Source organism: Periophthalmus magnuspinnatus, chromosome 2 (genome assembly GCF_009829125.3).
Source record: "Periophthalmus magnuspinnatus isolate fPerMag1 chromosome 2, fPerMag1.2.pri, whole genome shotgun sequence".
Lineage (NCBI taxonomy): Eukaryota > Metazoa > Chordata > Actinopteri > Gobiiformes > Gobiidae > Periophthalmus > Periophthalmus magnuspinnatus.
The window spans coordinates 18,018,824-18,036,863 of NC_047127.1; the positions used below are offsets into that span (position 1 = coordinate 18,018,824).

At 36.8% G+C, this 18,040-nt stretch overlaps 1 protein-coding gene across 15 annotated transcripts in view; it reads left to right on the forward strand.

Annotated features, from left to right (window-relative positions):
• Positions 1-12,458, forward strand: part of LOC117382877 (muscleblind-like protein 2a) — an 87,850-nt gene extending 75,392 nt beyond the window's left edge. For 7 of the 15 annotated variants that reach the window (XM_033980119.2, XM_033980156.2, XM_055227897.1 and 4 more), the window contains one exon: positions 5,710-12,458. In XM_033980119.2, coding sequence (XP_033836010.1) covers positions 5,710-5,828 — 119 coding nt within the window. In that variant the 3' untranslated portion in view covers positions 5,829-12,458. Of the gene's footprint in view, positions 1-755; positions 854-5,709 lie in introns of all 15 variants that reach the window. The other 8 variants (XM_055227936.1, XM_033980188.2, XM_033980148.2 and 5 more) reach the window with 3 other exon arrangements.
• The last annotated feature ends 5,582 nt before the right edge of the window (positions 12,459-18,040 follow it).

An 18,040-nucleotide genomic window follows, 5' to 3' on the forward strand; every position in this document is an offset into this window, starting at 1 on the left:
TTGTATAGAAATTAGATAAAGTTTGGCTGACTAGGCTAGGGACACTGGGTAATTGTTGTGCATGTAAACCTAAACCTAATTTGACAAATTATACAAATTTCTAAAGATGCCCTGTGTAACTTTTCTGGTAAATGGTCCACCAGCTGCTTGTTTCCATGGAGATGTTATTGATTTGCCTGAAATGTTCCACAGTATGGCTTTAAACTGATCTATCTTGGATTTATTAAATTACCAACATATTTATTGATAACCAAATTCATCACTTGTTGTTCTGGAGATACATATGTTTAGCTACATACTGTGGAATATTCCAGGCAAAGCAATAACATCCCAATGGAGACACAAAGTTTATGGACTCTTCATCAGACAAGTTACATAGTGAACCTTTAATCTTTAACTATATTGCCTCATTTCTTCTAAACAAACCCCATTTCCTTAAACCTGTGATTGTAACCTGCATTTTCCTTTTTGTTTTTATTACTCCTCCTCCTCCCTCACTCCTCTCCTCTTTCTCAAAAACAATGATCTTTCTATCTCTCCTCCGCTTTGCATTGTGAATGGTTGCATGCCATTTCTCAACTCTTAAATAACCAACGGTGGCTTGCTGGCGTGTTTATTTTTTAACCATTTTCAAATCCAAAAATCCCCCTGAATCTCGTCTTCATCGCTATCACCTCCTCTGGCCCCTTTCTGGTTTATTTGTTATTATTTTTTACTTTATTTCAACTTTTTTTTGGCCCATAAAACGTGAAAAGTGCCACTGATGTACAATGCTCCTCCGCCTGCTACTGTCTCGGCAGCATCAGCTCCTGCAGCCAGTGTCCCGTACGCAGCCTCCACCACAGCCAATCAGGTTTGCTCTTCTTCAGCTGTCTCTCATCGCACACCGCTCTCAACAAGGACGCAAGAATGGGGGGATATCTAATCAATGAATAACACTCCAAGTGAAATGATTATATTAAAGCCGCCAGACATGATTTTTACTTGATTGTCTTAAAAGCATAAAAACAGAACTAGTTCATTTTAAACCGTTTGCAGTGGCCCAAACTTATTCCTCAGCGTGATGGTAAAGCTAACAACAGCTTGTATGCTAACACCCACTTTGTGATTATCGGATGCTTGATAATTAGATGCAGACAGAACACAGAGGACTTATTTTGACTTATATCTGTCCTGGGGCAAACAACAACACTTTAAGCTCTGTGCATCTTGGTGGCCTCAGTTCTCAAATTAAAAGTAACTAAAAAGTATCAAATGGAAGTCAGTGATGAGTATTTAAGTATAATAAAGTAAATCTTACGTATATTATTGTGTCCTTGGACAAGACCCATCTCAACCCCAGTGTGTGCGTATACTGGTGTGTGAATATGTGTGATGTAAAGCGCTTTGAGTACCTTGAAGGTGGAAAAGTGCTACATAAAAACCTCACCATTTACCAAGAAAAATAAAAATGTATGAATATTAGATTTTATTGACATTTAGAAGTATAATCTTAGATCCTATAAAGAATGACCATTTTCTATGTGAGAAAGTATGACCCATAATATCATATATATAACGTAATGACATCTGTTGATTTCATATATTTATTTTCATAGTTATTTCAGTTCACTAAAAAATAATAAGAATTGTTCAAAAGGAGTAGCAAAGTCTATTTTCAAAATAAGATAAAACCCGCACTATCCCCCTGTATTCCCCCAGTCCTTATTGAGAGCTCCTCATTTGCAGTTGTACTAGTTTGTGTATGTGTTGCCTCACTTCCTGGTTTTGTTTTGCATGTTTTTTAATATTTATTTGTGTTTTATTTTTTTATTTCTCTCGTTGTTGACGTCTTAAGCCTCTCCATTCACAGCGAAGTTCCTCATGTGTTAGCGCTTGTGGCTATGCTAAAAACAACGCACAGCCGAGCACTTGCCGCAGCTTTAGCCATGTCGCTAATGCTAACGTCTCTTTTTTTAGATGGGAAACAGGACAAGAAGATTTACAACATTTGAAATGTATTATTTATTTATTTAATAATTTGTCTTTACAGCAACAACAACTTGTATTTCAGAATATTTAGTAGTAGAAGAATAATTTATTCTTATCTTATTTTAATTGCTCAGCTGACTAGGGATTTAGGAGGATGGGAGAAGATCTGATACACCGGAGGGCATCTGACACACAAGAATGTAGGAGGATGGGAGGGCATCTGACACACAGGGATATAGGCCGATGGGAGGGCATCTGACACACAGGGATATAGGCTGATGGGAGGGCATCTGACACACAGGGATATAGACCGATGGGTGGATATCTGACACACAGGGATATAGGCCGATGGCAGGGCATGTGACGTAAGATTGTCCTGGTTTGAACTTTTGAAACAGGTCCACAGTTGATAATGATTTACAGGTTTTTAGGACAATAAACAAAAGGAGGACACAGAGGAAGGAGGGAGGGAGGGAGGGAGAGGAAGGTAGAGGGAGAGGAGAATGAGAAGGAGGGAGAGAGGAAGGAAGAGGAGAGGGAGGAAGAGAGCAGAAGGGAGAGGAGAGAGAGAAGGAGGGAGGGAGAGAATTAGAGAAAGATAGGTGGAGAGAGTGAAGGGAGGAAGGGAAGGAGGGAGAGAAAGAAAAGGAGGGAGAAGGATGGGGAAGGAAGGAAATATAGGAGAGAAGGGAGAGAGTGAGAGAGATGGGGAGAGAGAGAAAGCAAGAGAGGGAGGGTGGGATGGAAAGGGAGAAATTGAGAGGGAGGTGGGAGAGAGAGAAAGCAAAAGAGAGGAAGTTAATGGTGCAGTATGTACAATATACAGGCTCTTCCAGCGATAGCAACCAAGGCCAGTTTAAAGGTGCACTGTGTAACTTTTGTGGTGGGGAGTCCGCCACCTGCTTGTCACATAACGATGTTATTGTGTTACCTGGATGTTCTACAGTATGGCGTTAAACTTCTATCTCCGTGAAGACGAGTATGTGACATCGCCAGGCCAAGTTGCAGGTCAGATCTGTGGAGAGGTGAGCACTCACAAGAAGAATACAAGTTTTTCAAGGCATTTTTGAGTAATAAAAACATGTAATTTAATAAATGCAAGATAAATACATTAAATGCCATACTGTGGAACATTCCAGGCAAAGGAATAACATTTCCATGGAGACAAACACATAGGGAACCAACACAGTTACTAAGTTACACAGTGCATCTTTAATGTAGCAGTAGTTAAGGATAGTTAGTTGTAAAAGTGTAGTAGTATTAGTAGTTTTTTGGTCTTTTTAAAAAGTGAACCAAACCAGCTATGAAATAATAGTGCTCATTCTAGATCTTTTATAATATATATTTTTTTATGTTATTATTAATTTTACTAAGGGACATCAGGTAACTGCTGCATGTAAGTTTTTATTTGTTTTTTGTTTTGTGGCCTGGTTTCCTCATAACATCACTCGATACTGTAACATAAATCAATAGTGCCCTCTGCTGTCAGTGGAGTGTATTACCTGTTATGCATCTCAACTAGTTCAGGATAGGCATTTCCCTCTATAGGGTTAATTAGTAAATAACCCCTTTCACTTTAGTTTATAATTAAATCAAAATGACTGCTTTCTTTTAATTGAATCATGGCAGCTAATTAACAAATATGGACAGTATTGATTCTTCATTATGAATTCATTATAAGGTTTAGTAGTGGTAGTTGTTGTTGTAGTAGTTCTAGTACTAATAGTAGTAGTAGCATAGACTGTATATATAAATGGACATAGCTAACCTGCTAGCCACCACATTCCAAATAGGAAGCGATCATGGGCGCCTTTTCAGCTCCATCGACTCTTCCTCCAATTCACTGCAACAATGCAAAATTGTCACACCTCTCTCTGTAACTGCTGCTGACAATTTGGTGTTAAAATGTTCGTATTAACCCGCTCTACATGGAGTGTTTTTATTCCGCTATTGTGTCTGTAAATCAAGACATGAACATTAATAACAAATCAGGCACCTAATTTACCCGAGGTCACTTCCGCTAGCATTAGCAACAGGTTTGATTGACAACATTTCCCGCTTCATGCTAAACCAGTGGTCTGGGTGGGAAGGGGCGTTACTTTCAACAGCCTAGCGCCGGATTGGCTCTTTGGTTGCTATGATACTCGCATTCGGAATTCCATATATGGAACTCTGCTCCAGATTGGCCACTATAACTGTATGTCACACTCATGTAGTCCTCTTCTTTATACAGTTTTTGAGTAGTAGTAGTAGTAGTAATGGTAGTAGTAGTAGTATAGTTATTATAATTCTAGTAAATGTAGTAGTAGTAATAGTTGTTTTGGTTGTAGTAGTCGTAGTTGTGGACTGGTCTTGATCTACCTTAGGGTAATATTTTAGGAACCACTGATACTGTACTTTGTGCTGAAAATTAAATTATAACTAAGAAAGTAAAAAGCAAAAATCACTGGGATTGAACCGTCAACCTTTGGCTCTGGTCCAGTCCTCTTCTTGTCCTGGTTCCAATCTGCAGTGCGGCTGTAAATGTTTTTGGCTCATTGACCAAACATATCTCCCTCCTCTCCCTCTGTCTGTCTGTCTCTCTCTCTCCCTCCTTCTCTCGCTCTTCTCTATAACTTCTTTAAACTCTCTTTTTGTTTAGAATAGATTCTGTGTACATTTTTTAACATGTTTTCAAGATCTGGGTCAAAAACTGTAATCGATTATAATAGTTAGGAGACTCATTTTGGCTGTTAAAGGTCCTATATTTCCCTGATTCTTGTCAGCTTTAAGCCATCTTATAATGTTACCTCCTTAAAAACAGACCTGGAGTTGTGTTTTGTTTCATTCACACATGTTTGAGTAACCTTTTATTATTAGTCTGTCTAAATCTCAAAGCTCAAAATGCTTTGTTCCACCGTGTGATGTCATGAAGCGTCAGTTTTCAAGTGCACAGCTCCTTTTACCTTTAGTTCAGTAGAGATTGGCAATTCCTGTACTAAAACCATCCAAATGATTCTAGTGAAGGTGTATGGAGTTTAAAAACACAGTGGAGCACTTGTATTACCACATGACATCACACAGTGGTTTTCAGTGTGAGAAGAGAACTAAATATGCAGAGTTTGTGTGTTAAACATGCATGAATGGAGCAAAATACAACTCCAGGCCTGTTTGTGATGAGGAAACTTTATAAAAAAAAAGATCAGAAAACAGTGTGGGCCATTTAATAAATTGTCTTTCAAATTGAAGTTGAATAGCATTTTTAATTTGCTGGCCAAAGTTTTATCTGTCAAATAAAGGTGCACTATGCAACTTTTCTTCTGGGGTCCGCCACCTGCTTGTCTCCATGGAAATGTTAATGTTTGCCTAGAATGTTCCACAGTATGGCATTAAACTTATCTAATAGCAAGTAATATCATTGCTAAGAAATACCTTGAAAAACATGTATTCTTACTGTGTGGGGACTCGCCTCTCCACAGATATGACCTGTAACTTGGCCTGGTTATAGCGCCTGCTTGTATCCATGGAGATAGATAGGTTTAATCCCATACTGTGAAGCAATCCATGGCAACAAGCAGAAAAGTTACATGTGTCAATTTGCAGCTTCTAAAATTCATTGTTTTTGTTCAAATTCAGATTTGACATTTTGATCCAGGTCTAATATAAGAAATCACAACTTAATTAATGGATTTGAATGATTTCTTGAAAATGTACAAATTCTCTTTTAAAATTCTGAATATTTTTAAATGTCTCTTTTAGATCATCCTGAAGTGAGCATGGACACCAAGGACGGAGAAGACGCACTCGCAAGCCCCAAACCTCCGCTTTGTAAATACTATATCTCCAATGCCATAGAACTACAGCAACCTGCATGTTAAAAACTCAAGTATCCACTCAAAATACAAAATACAAAAAAGTACCTATAACTCTCAAATTCTCAAAAATATTCTTATGTACAGTAGATATAGAAGAAAGGCCATGTTAACCAACCAAAACAGTGATAGTGCTACTTAACTTTGAATGGAACTTGAAACTTTTTGATTTTACAATATTGAATGTCCAGCTGGAGAAGACACTAAACTCCAGATGCCATTTGTTTTTTCTTCATTATAATTTAAAAAACTTTTCAACATCGCCATGACAATTAGAAGAAATTCACCATGGAAACGTCAAATCGCCAAAATTGGAGAAAGCCAGAGTTTGCTCTACCATCAACTTCACCAAATATGTACTCTTAAGAATTGTTTCACGTAAAATTTCAAAATTCAAAAAACTTTTTCTTCATTGCCATGACAACAAGAAGAAATTCACCATGGAAACATCAAATTACCAAAATTGAGAGAAAAAAAAAATCGTTACACCATCACTTTCAACAACTAGTTATTGTTTGATGAGTACGGAAACATCAAATGGACAAAATAAAAATAAATATTTATTTACATTTTTTTTTTCATAATTTTTTTTTTTTTCATTTTCCTTGCGCCAATGACGAGAAGAAGAAATACAGCATGGAAATATTAAATCCCCAAAATTAGAAAAAGACAGTTCAAAAAGTCAACTATTTATTGTTAAGACTTATTTCCATCAAAATTTTAAAATTCATAAAACTTTTCTTCATCGCCATGACAACAAGAAATTCAGCATCGAAACATCAAATCATCAAAATTGGAAAGAAGCCAGTTTTTGCATCAAATCCAACTGCTATTTATTGTTAAAAAGAAGAAAATTGTGCACATTTTTTGCATGCAATGAATAAGAAGTTTAATGATTGATTTTGAACGGTCTGCCGGCAGACTTGGAGTTTGGGATCCCAAGCTTGAAAATGGGTTTTAAAGTGCTAAAATATGTAAAAAAAAATAGAGGTGCGTTTGACAAATAAAAAGATATGACTTGAACTTAGGAGCAGAGGGCTAGCTTTTGTCGTTTGAACTTTAACCCTTCTGTCACCGAAATCCTTCATGTTAGGAAAAGAAAAACATTTGTAGAAGAAGTGCCTAAAATCGCTCATCGAAAACATAAAAAAATTCACATTTATAGAAAAATTTGCTGAAATTTTGGCAATTTTTTCATTTTCATGGACCTTGTTTGAGAAATGTTGTTAAGTGACTTCAAATAAGAAGAAATAGACAAATCAGATTAGCTGTTTGGTGATGTTAAGAGTGAGATTTGTTGATGGGGGTGTCACGATTCACCAAAATAAAATTAAACTAATTGCTGTACAAAATGACAAATATTTAATGTTTTCATCATTTTCAGTCTAATGTAGAGCTTTTTAGACACTGAGACTTGCCCTACATTATATTATCTGTAGCCACAACTGCCCTGGGGCGGATTGACAGAAGTGTGGTTTCCAATCTACACCGATGGCATCCCCAGCCAATCACACACATCTACAACGAATCACACATCACATGTACAACAAATCACACATGACATCTACAACCAATCACACATGACATCTACAACCAATCACACGTTATATTCAAACATAGATACGTCGAGAGAAGTGTCTTGGCCAATAATGCAACAATTGTACACACTATTTTGCACTGCAGTTTGAAACTTTATATTCCTATTTTGTCAATACAATACAAGTCAATACATAACTTCACTAATATAACATAACTTCACAAATTTTACATTTTGGCTTCATATTCCAAATTCCGAATAATTAAAGTTTCTGTACCTGATTTTTACTGTCTTAAAATGTAAAAAATGGAACTAGTTTAAACTGTTTGCAGTGTCCAAAGTTATTTCTCACTTACATTATGCATTCTGAACATCCTCATTACTCTCCATGATGAGTTTATAAGCACTTTTCACAACTTTCAGAGACCGGAGCGGAGCTAACAACAACTAGCATGCTAATGTATACTTCCTGATTCTTGGACAGTAAAACACTTTATAATTAGCTGCAAACACAGAGTGGACATCTGGTACAGGACCTTTAAATAGCCTACTTATATCGTTTGCAACATTAATCAGATTCAGTGTCATTCAAAGGTTTCTCTAACTCCTCCCAGTTAACAGTGATACGCTGGTTCATAAGTGTCAGTGTGTTGATCGAGCAAGACACCTGCACAAAATATACAACAGCAAACTGTATACTGACTTTGGGAATCTAACCACCAACCTTCATCTTAATAAGCAAACTTCTCTACCAATTGAGCCACTGCTAACCAAATTCTTTATCAACTTTTAGTAAATCTAAACAAGAGATTAGATTTAGATTTCAGTTTTGCAATTTTAGATTTTAGATGTAGTTTTGGAATTCTGTATCAAGTTTTGGTTTAAAATCGTGACACCCCTGATTCATTTTGACCATGTTTTTGAGTAGTTTACACAAAGAATGTGAGTGAGAAAAAAATGTATTGTGAAATTGTAATGTTTGTTCAAGTATCTTTTATTTTGAAACATTTTTAGAAATGTTATTTAAAAAGATCAAATGTATTGTCTGGTTTCTAGGTATGTTTGGACTGGTTCATCTTTAAAGAGGGGGTATTATGAAAAATCCCATGTTCCCTCATCAAAAACATGCCTGAAGAGGTTTTACATGTCATCCATGCATGTTTGAGTAATCTAGCAAGCTTTATTCGAACCCTCCTTACAGTTAGCAGTACAACCCTGTACAAGGCTCCACCCACAAGCCTGTATCACCCATGCTCCCACAGGAGAATTCACCATGAATATACAAAAATGATACAAAACAATACACTACAGCTTCACAAACCGGATGTGATGTGCAGTAGTTTCAGTAGTGGGATGCACACTTGTGATAGTGCTCTGAAGGGGGAGGGACTTAGCACAGAGAGCAAAGGGAGGGGAGACTCAGAGCATCAAAAAAAGAAAGTGAAACTTATAAAACATGTTAATATGTTTTAGGCGAATATAGCATTTTCAAAACAATAAAAGGATACATGGAGATCTATATCTATAATAGCAGTTAGAAGTGTAATACCCCTTCTTTAAAAAAACAAAACAAAAAAAAAACCATTTTATTTTACAACATTTTTGGATGTAATTTCATGGTGCTTGAAATACATTGACAATCCACCATCACTTTAACACAGGATATTTTGATTTTCTTATGTCCAACATACATTATAATACTTCTGTAAAGTTTTGGCAGATGGTTTGAAAAAAGTTTGATTTTGTTGTTACTATTGGTCAAATTTTAGTCGCAAAATTGTTGTATTTTCAGATGAATGTAATTTATTAACCTGTGCTGCGTTCTGTGCGATTGGTCATTTTGAAGGTCTCGTCTATCTGCGAATCAGAAGTGAGGATTTAGAGAGAGAGGCGGGACTTATGCAGCATTCATGTGGTCATTGGATGGTCCTTTTCCAAATGAGGAAGATTTTGGTTGAATGAGTTAATTTTTTATAAATTCATTTATCCATAACCAGTCCATAGCTTTTTATTTGAAGTATTTGATGTATGACACTTTTGTGAATTTTACGTATTTTTAAGTATTTCTTTGTATTTTTATTTTTAAGTATTTAAAATTTGAAGAAATTCTTATGTTAAGAGTTTAAATGAGTTTTACCAGGCATAGTAATGCCAATCATTTTCAGTCTCAAGAACATTTAAAGGTGCATTGTGTAACTTTCCTGGTGAGGGTCTGTCACATTCTTGTCTCCACAGTATGTCCTCAATCTGTACTTTCTTGCATTTATTCAGTTAAGGTGTTTTATTGCCTTAAAAACATGCATTCTTACTGTGACTGGGCTTGCCTCTCCACAGATCTGATGTGTAACTTCGCGTGGTGGCATTGCCTGCTTGTCTTCATAGAAATAGATTAAGGCTAGTAGTTTAATGCCATACTGTGGAACACTCTAGGCAAAACAGTAGCATTTACATGGAGAAAAGCAGTGGTGGCCTCTCACCAGAAAAGTTACATAGTGCAGCTTTAAACTTCAGCTAAATGCTATAATTAAGCATTTTATAAGAATTAATATTTTGATCACATGGGACAATCTAAACCACATGCATGCCACATATAACCCATTAAATGTATAGCCTCTTTTTCCTGTCTTCTCATTGGCCCAAAACGATCACATGTCGCAGTAACGTCGCCACAGTTATAGCATTGTGTTGTTGGAAAAAAATGTTTATTGTACAGAAAACATTTTACCAAAAAAATCTCTATAAAAGTAAAAAAAGATGTAATTTTGACTCTAGTGTGACGATAATATTTGTTGCAATGACTAAAAGTGGGGTATTTTTGTAAATGATAAAAGGTTTTGTTCAGATGTAACCAGGTAGACTGTAAAAAAGCTATTTCACTTACAAATATTTTCTTTATAGCAAAAAACATCTGTACTTGTAACACTACTAGATTTCAAATGTTGATGTTACATAGTTTATATATATGGCTATTACAGATATATATTAAGACAAAATCATTTATGAACTATAAGGCCTTTTGGTTCCACTGCTTCAGTCACTGTATCACTAAAAAGACTTGCACTTTTTCTATTGTAATGGGAAATATTAAAGGAACTGTATGTAGTATTTTGATTTTCCATAAACGTGACCTCTCTGTGTCTCCAGATACAAGGTAAACATGATCAAATAACAAATAAAGATAACAAGTGTAATGCTAAATTATTCTAAATGACAAAAACACTGGACATGATGGAGAAGTCTTTTATGTTATAATTTGGTGTTTCATCCAATCAGAAAGCAGAATGAGCCTTACATGACTCTCTCATTTGGGTTGTCAGGTCCAATGCTAAAATCCAGTTGGTTTAAACCTAAAATGCTTCTCTCTGATCTGATTGGTCACTATCTAAACCCCAGCACCTGCAGCCTCATGACTCTGTGCAAGTGCAGCCTGTGCAGCTCAGTGAATTTGGAGGTTCTTTCACATGAGGCCTGTTCACACACTGACAGTGAGACACACATGTACTGTATGTGTCGCTGCAGGTCAAGGCTCTGAACACACAGGCTCAGATGGGAATGTAGTACCTTTTCAAACAGTAAGAGGCAGGATACATACAGTTCCTTTAAGTTTTGAATGGTCTACTTTTATGCTTCTTCAGTTTAAATTGATGTTAAGTTTGCAAAAAATGGGTTTACAAGTCTCTAAATTACAACATGAAATTTGAAAATTACATCAAATTGCAATATATTTTAATTTGAAAAAGAATGAGTCATTCTTGGCTTGATGTAACTGGAAAACTTGAAATAATAATGTTTAAAATGAATATCGTCAGTCAAATTCCTCCATCTATGATCCAGACTTAATAAGCTGACAGCCTATACATACACACTTTATATGTTCAAATATCAAAATTTTGAAAAGCGTGTCAGTTGCTCCCTTTTCATGTTTTGCAGGTGTATAAATTATCATTTTTCCGCCTCATACACAAAGTAGCAACTACAAAGCCATAATTTGAATATAATTATGAAAAGAATCATAAGAGTAGACCTAGAAACAACACTACACCTGGGATCATCAGTTCATAAATATTACTTACAACTTGCTGCATGGACAGTTACTTTCTACTTTAAAAATCTTGAATGTTTCTTGAAAAAAAATGTACTCCTCGAGCCTCTTTTGACCCATGTTAATTTATCAAATGACTTTTAATGTTTGGATATCGTTTGACTGATGGTATAGTTCAAATGTATAGCACTTTTGGAACAACTTTGCCTTATCTGAGTGCTTCAAATGGGTTTAAAAGACAAGACTTGAATGAATGGTTTTAACTTCAAATTGAATTTTAGGTTTATTTCAATGAATTTTAAAGAGGAAGTATTATGCAAATCAACTTTTTAGAGATTTCTACCATGTTATAATTCTTAATGTTCTTAATGTTGTTCATCAAAAAATATACCTGGAGATATTTTAGATGTCATCCATGCATGTTTGAGTAATCTAGTGATCTCTCTCTGGCCTTGTTCGAACCCTCCCTACGGTTAGCTGTAAGATTTGTCCAATGCTTCGCCCACAAGCCACCATCACCCATGCTCCCACATGACAATTCTCCATAAATATACAAAAATATGATACAAAATAATAAACTACAGCTTCACAAACCTGATCCAATGTGCAGTTTCATTAGCGAGATGCACAAGAGAGCAAAGGAAGGGGGGGCTGAAACTAATTACATATTTTAATGAATTGTTTTGGGCAAATATAGCATTTTCAAAACTATAAAAGGAAACATGGAGATCTAAATATGTTAAGACTCCATAGAAGTGTAATACTCCCTCTTTAAACTCTTATTTCAACAGCAGGCACTGGTTTCTGGTTCTCTATGACATTGTCTCATTGCCTTATGTACAATGGACCTGTAGTTGTAGCTTTAGACACCAGGGGGCACCACAAAATCGTGACTGCTAGTGCCATTTATGTTTTGGTTTATTCCCCCCAAATTGTTATGAAAAATCACTGTATTGGATGTAATCATTTAATGTGTTTTTGCATATATTTTGTGCTACTTTACGTTCTATAGTCGAATGTTTTTGGTTAAAGCAGGATAGTGTAAGATTTATTGAAAGAGAAAAATAAAGAAAATTAAATATGGATTTTGTCTTGACTGTTGATTGTCAAAAGTATCGAAAGTCACACACTAATCAATACTAAAACTAGTAAAGAAAGTACTACAGTTTAATGCTGAAAATCACATTCTGTTGTCTAAAGAAAGAGTGTTTTTATTATTGTTGTGGTATTGGAATCGGTATCAAGTATCAAGTCTATTCATTAGTGTCAAAATAGAGTTTGAAATTTTAATATTGTGACAACACTACTGTCTGTAATTTAAAGCTGCACTGTGTAACATTTCTGCAAGAAGGGTGTGTGTTCCTGCTTGTCTGGAATGTTCCACAGTATGGCATTAAACTTATCTATCTTGTGTTTATTCATGGTTAAATGCTCCATGAAGTGATCATTGCCTATTATGGTATTTTTTTTTTAATGGAGTTTGTTTTCCATGAAGTCAAAAGGGAAAAATGCCTCTTGTAAGAAGCTAAACAGGAAATGGTGACGTAAACAAACTATTAACATGCTAGCAGTGCTGTTAGCCAGATGTTAGCGTCACTGAAGACATGCAGATGCTAACATAAGCCTATATTCCTTGTTTGTACAATGTGTTTTACAGTAATAGGCCTATAAATTAAAAAGAGCATTGCATAAAATAGTACCAAATGTTTTTATAATGGCTGACAGGTTTAATCCAGATACACATTTACCTCTGGGACAAGTCAGTGTAAAAATAATCACCCATTGCACTAGCATTAAAGGTGCACTATGTAACATTTAGTCTACCATTTGCTTATATCCATGGAGATGTTAATGCTTTAAATGTATGGCTGTAAGTGTATGACCTCTGACTTGGCCTGCTGTTTGTCTACATGGAGATAGATAACTTCATACTATGGACCATTCCAGGCAAATCAATAACAACTCCACAGGCACAAGCAGGTGGCTTATCCGCCAGAAAAGTTACACAGTGCACCTTTAATAAAAACACAACAAAAGAAAAAAATATTCGACTGTGGATGGCCAATTTGCATCGAGGTCTGAACACTTGAAGAGGACACGCAGCAGGTGAGTAAATCTAATATGTCGCTCTGTACAAACACATGAAGCTACTGTAAACATCACGACAGTAACTGAGCTGTTCTCTGAGACTGGAGTAAGAGAACAAGCAAATGAAATCAGAACAATAACCAAGAAATAACCAGGAAATTGTACTCTACTCTCTATCTCATCCCCATGCACTTAAATCTCTGGTTTAGTTCTTGTTTAGTCCCTGGTTTAGTCCAAGTTTGGTCCCTGGTTTAATCCCTAGTTTAGTGCCTTGTTTACTCCTGGCTTAGCCCTGATCTGGTCCCTGGTTTGGTTTTAGTTTAACCCTGGTTAAATCCCTAGTTTAGTCCTAGTTTAGTCCCATGTTTAGACCGGGTTAAGTCCATGTACAACACACATTAGTTGGAGTTAGAATGTCTCTATCACATACACACATGAAAGGCACTTTATTCTACAGCCTTTCTTCTTTACCATTGCAAGACAGGACCAACTCCCATCTCTGAAGCATCCACGATGAACTGGCAAGAGGGATCGGGCTGACGCAGGATTGGAGCTGAACAGTTCCTTGAGTTTAGCTGGGTATAGGCCACTCAGTCACAGCCTTTACCTTCTCCGGATCAGCCTTCACCTGTCCACTCCCTACAATAAAGCCCATAAAACTGACCTTGTTGGCGTGGAACTCACATTTCTCCACCTTTACATAGAGCTTGTTCTCACAGAGTCTCTGAAGGCCCTTGCTGGTGTTCCTGTGGGGTCTTGGAAAAAATCAGAATATCGCCCAGATACACAAAAACAAAACGATTAAGAAAACTTCAAAGCACATCATTAATAAGAGCTTGGAAAATGGCCTGAGCGTTGGTTAACCCAAAAGTCATGACTAGGTGTTAGTGTCCTAGTGGAGATTTAAAAGCTGTTTTGGTGTTGGTTGCTAAAACTGCACTGAATAAAACTGAAAAAGAATTATTTTAGCAAAATAATAAAAAATACAACATACATCTAAAAAGGGGGCCATGGGATTCCAAATTTTCAATCATTGGGCATCCAAATTAAAGTTTGCGATAAAGTTTGCTAAAAAAGTCCTATTTTGGCTTCCCTAATTTAGAAGGAATCAGCCTAGATAATGAGCATTTAGCACATTTACCTTTCCTACATTTCAAAAAAGTATACACGAATATTAAGAACAACTATATTCTTGAAACCTTTGTGTCAACAAATATTCATTTTTAGCACCCATTGCTAATAATCCAGATTTTCAAGTCACCTGTACTGATTCTGGTTTTAGAGAATGGACAGAATCGCAAACATATCAGATCTAGATAGAATCATCACATCACCACATCACAGACGATTCTATAAAGTAATTCCGGCAATTAAAAAAACAAATTTAACCTCCCATAAACCCACTTCTTTCAATATCTCAAATCAGAAGTTATCTCAATTCCATTACATATTCTAAAAATGGTATAAAAAACAGTATTTTAGATAATATTCTTTAAAAAAAAAGCTGTTGCATTAAAAGATAAAATTATAACGAATATATATGAGAATATTAATATGAATACATACATGTGACCCCTGTAACTTGGCGTAAATATGACACATTCACTAAATTCTGTCTTAAATGCAAAAAGGAAGCAGGAATCTACTTTCATCTAATGTGGTCATGTCCAGTTATTCTTTCATTCTGGTCTTCAGTTCTTCAGGAAGCTGAAAAATATCTTGGACTAAAACTACCTACAGACCCTATGGCTTGTATATTAGATATAAACAACCATATTCGAGAAACAAAAACACATTATCATATACGCTGCATGCCTCTCTATATTCCATGTATGGATTCAAGACCATCCTCCTTCTCTCACTCTTTGGCGTGAAAAACTGTTATCAATTTTGCCCTATGAAAGACTCTATAGCACATGTGTCAAACTCAAGGCCCGGGGGCCAAATGTGGCCCTCCACATCATTTTATGTGGCCTTCAACATGGTAAATTAAAAGGTATGATGGTCTTAAAATGTCATTTTATCAAGAGATATGTCATTACACAGCCATATTTTTTTTACATCTATGCAAATGAATATGCAATATTTGCATAACATGAATAAGTAATAAATACAGAAACCGTTAATTAACAAGTTAAAAAAGTAGTTACATCTATTTTACATCTGGCCCTTTGAGGGTAGCCATTTTGCTCATGTGGCCCTCGGTGAAAATGTGTTTGACACCCCTGCTCTACAGTGTGCTTGAAGGAAAGCTGGACTCTTTTGTTAAGGACTGGTCACCTCTAAGTGACTTTTTTGGCCTAGAATGGCAAACAATAACACATATAGGTATGTAATAAAAAGTAAACGGCAAATATAGCTCCTGTGATTTCGTGAAGTGAATGTGAAGTGGACCAGATTACCGATTATCGTGTAATTGACTATAAATGTAGCTCAAGCTGGTAATGGCACCGCGCCCTTGTGTGTGTGTTTTTTCTTAACATATATGTATGTGCATTTATGTGTATCTATACATATAGATGCATGTACTCATATGTATATTGGTGTATGTGTATATATGTACATGTATATATATATATATATATATATATATATATATATATATATATATATATATATTATATATATATATATATATATATATATATATATATATATATATATATATATATATATATATATATATAGTTAGATAGATAGATAAAATTTTATTATCATTCTAACTTTGTTTTTCTCTTTCCTCTCTATATTTGTTTGTATTATTATTATGAAAGCTGAGTCAATGAGTGGCAATAGATAGTTATTGTTAATGGTTATATTACTGAGGCCTATGTACGGTCTTCAGGTTTTGTCCTTCTTTGCAGCAAAGAAAAACCCAGGCCCTAGAGGTGAAGAGGATGGACGAATGATACCTGCGGCAAGCGAGTCTCGAATATATTGTTCCATGGTCTCTCGTTTGGGTTTGGAGAGGTTATAGAGACGGGTGGAGGGCAGGGAAGCACCGGGCAGGAAGTCGATAGCACAATTGTTTGGTCCATGGGGTGGAAGAGACAGCTTCCAATTTTTACTAAAGACATCCCCTAGGTCATGGTACACACTTGTCCAGGGGGACATCCAAGGTGCGTGTTGGCCTCCCCTGCTAGAGAAAAGGCAGATTGCAGGCAGTTGGCATGGCAAAGGAATCTCCATTCAGACACCTTCCCCCTAGCCCAGTCAATGACAGGATTATGAGTAACTAGCCAGGGATGGCCCAGAATAAGTGGCGTAGAGAGAGTAGCAATAACATAAAATTGCTTAGTTTCATGGTGATTACCTGACAAAACTACAGAAACAGGTTCTGTGACATGAGTCAATGGAAGCCAGAATGAAATGTCACTGTTTTAAAGCACAAAGTGGCTGAAGTCTATTGTGTTGCTTATCTGGGACAGATTGCCGACCCACCAGTGTTCCCAGTCCTACTGATGAGCGACCCCCTTTTGGCCAAACTGGACAAGTTGCAAGAAAATGTCCCTGCCTCCCACAGTACAGACACTTACCCGCCTGGTGGCATCGCTGGCACTCCTCTGCAGTAAGGTGTGCTCAGCACAATTGCATTGGCTCCTTTGGTGGAGGTGGCGTAGGAGACAGGTCGGATGATTATGGAAGGACAGAGCAATTCAGAATACGGTGCGGTGAACAGCATCTCTCTCTTTGATTAATTATTATCAATGTGGTTTGCTAGAGAAATGACAGATTTAAGGTCAGGTAAGTCATCACGGGAAATCAGTTAATCTTTTAATGTATCACTTAGCCCCTTGACAAAGACAGCCTTTAATGCACAGTGGGTTCAGTCCACGTCTGCAGCCAGTGTTCAAAACTTGATGGTGTATTCTGCCACAGATCTGCTGCCCTGAAGGAGACTTAACAGGTGTAGAGAGGCGTTAGCTTGATAATGCGGGAGATTGAAGAAGTTTAAATTCTCCCACAAACCCATCATAAGTCGCTTGTTCTAAAGCGGTGTTGGAGAACTTTGCCTCTGCCCACTGGAGTGCGCTCCCTCTAAATAATCCACACATGTAACGTATCTTAGCAGTATCTGATGTAAAACAAGCTGGACGTTGTTGAAACATGGAGGAGCACTGAAAAAGAAAACCCCAGCAGTGGTTGGGCTGACCTGAGTATTGGTCTGGATCCGTGCATCTCGACTCCAGAGAGCACGCTGGGGTGGAGGCAGCTGCAGCAGAAGTCGGGGACTGAAGGGACTGTCTGGGGGATCAAAGATTCAGACGGGGTAAAAGGTTGAACAGAGTTTATTTGCATACATGGAAATGGAAATGTAGATTAACGGAGCAGATAGTTGAGAGCAGTGACGTATGCTGTAGTCTTCAAGCAGGTCGTGGGTAGCAGGGTCAGAGGCTGGGGTGTTCGTACCAGCCGAGGTGAGCTGGGTCAGAGGCGGAGTGTTCCTTTATACTCCAAGATGCAGGCTTGATTGCTCATGGTCTGCTGGTATGTAGTGGGTGATGCCAGACTCTCTGCCCAGCTCCAGACAAGGACACAGAAGGAAGGAGA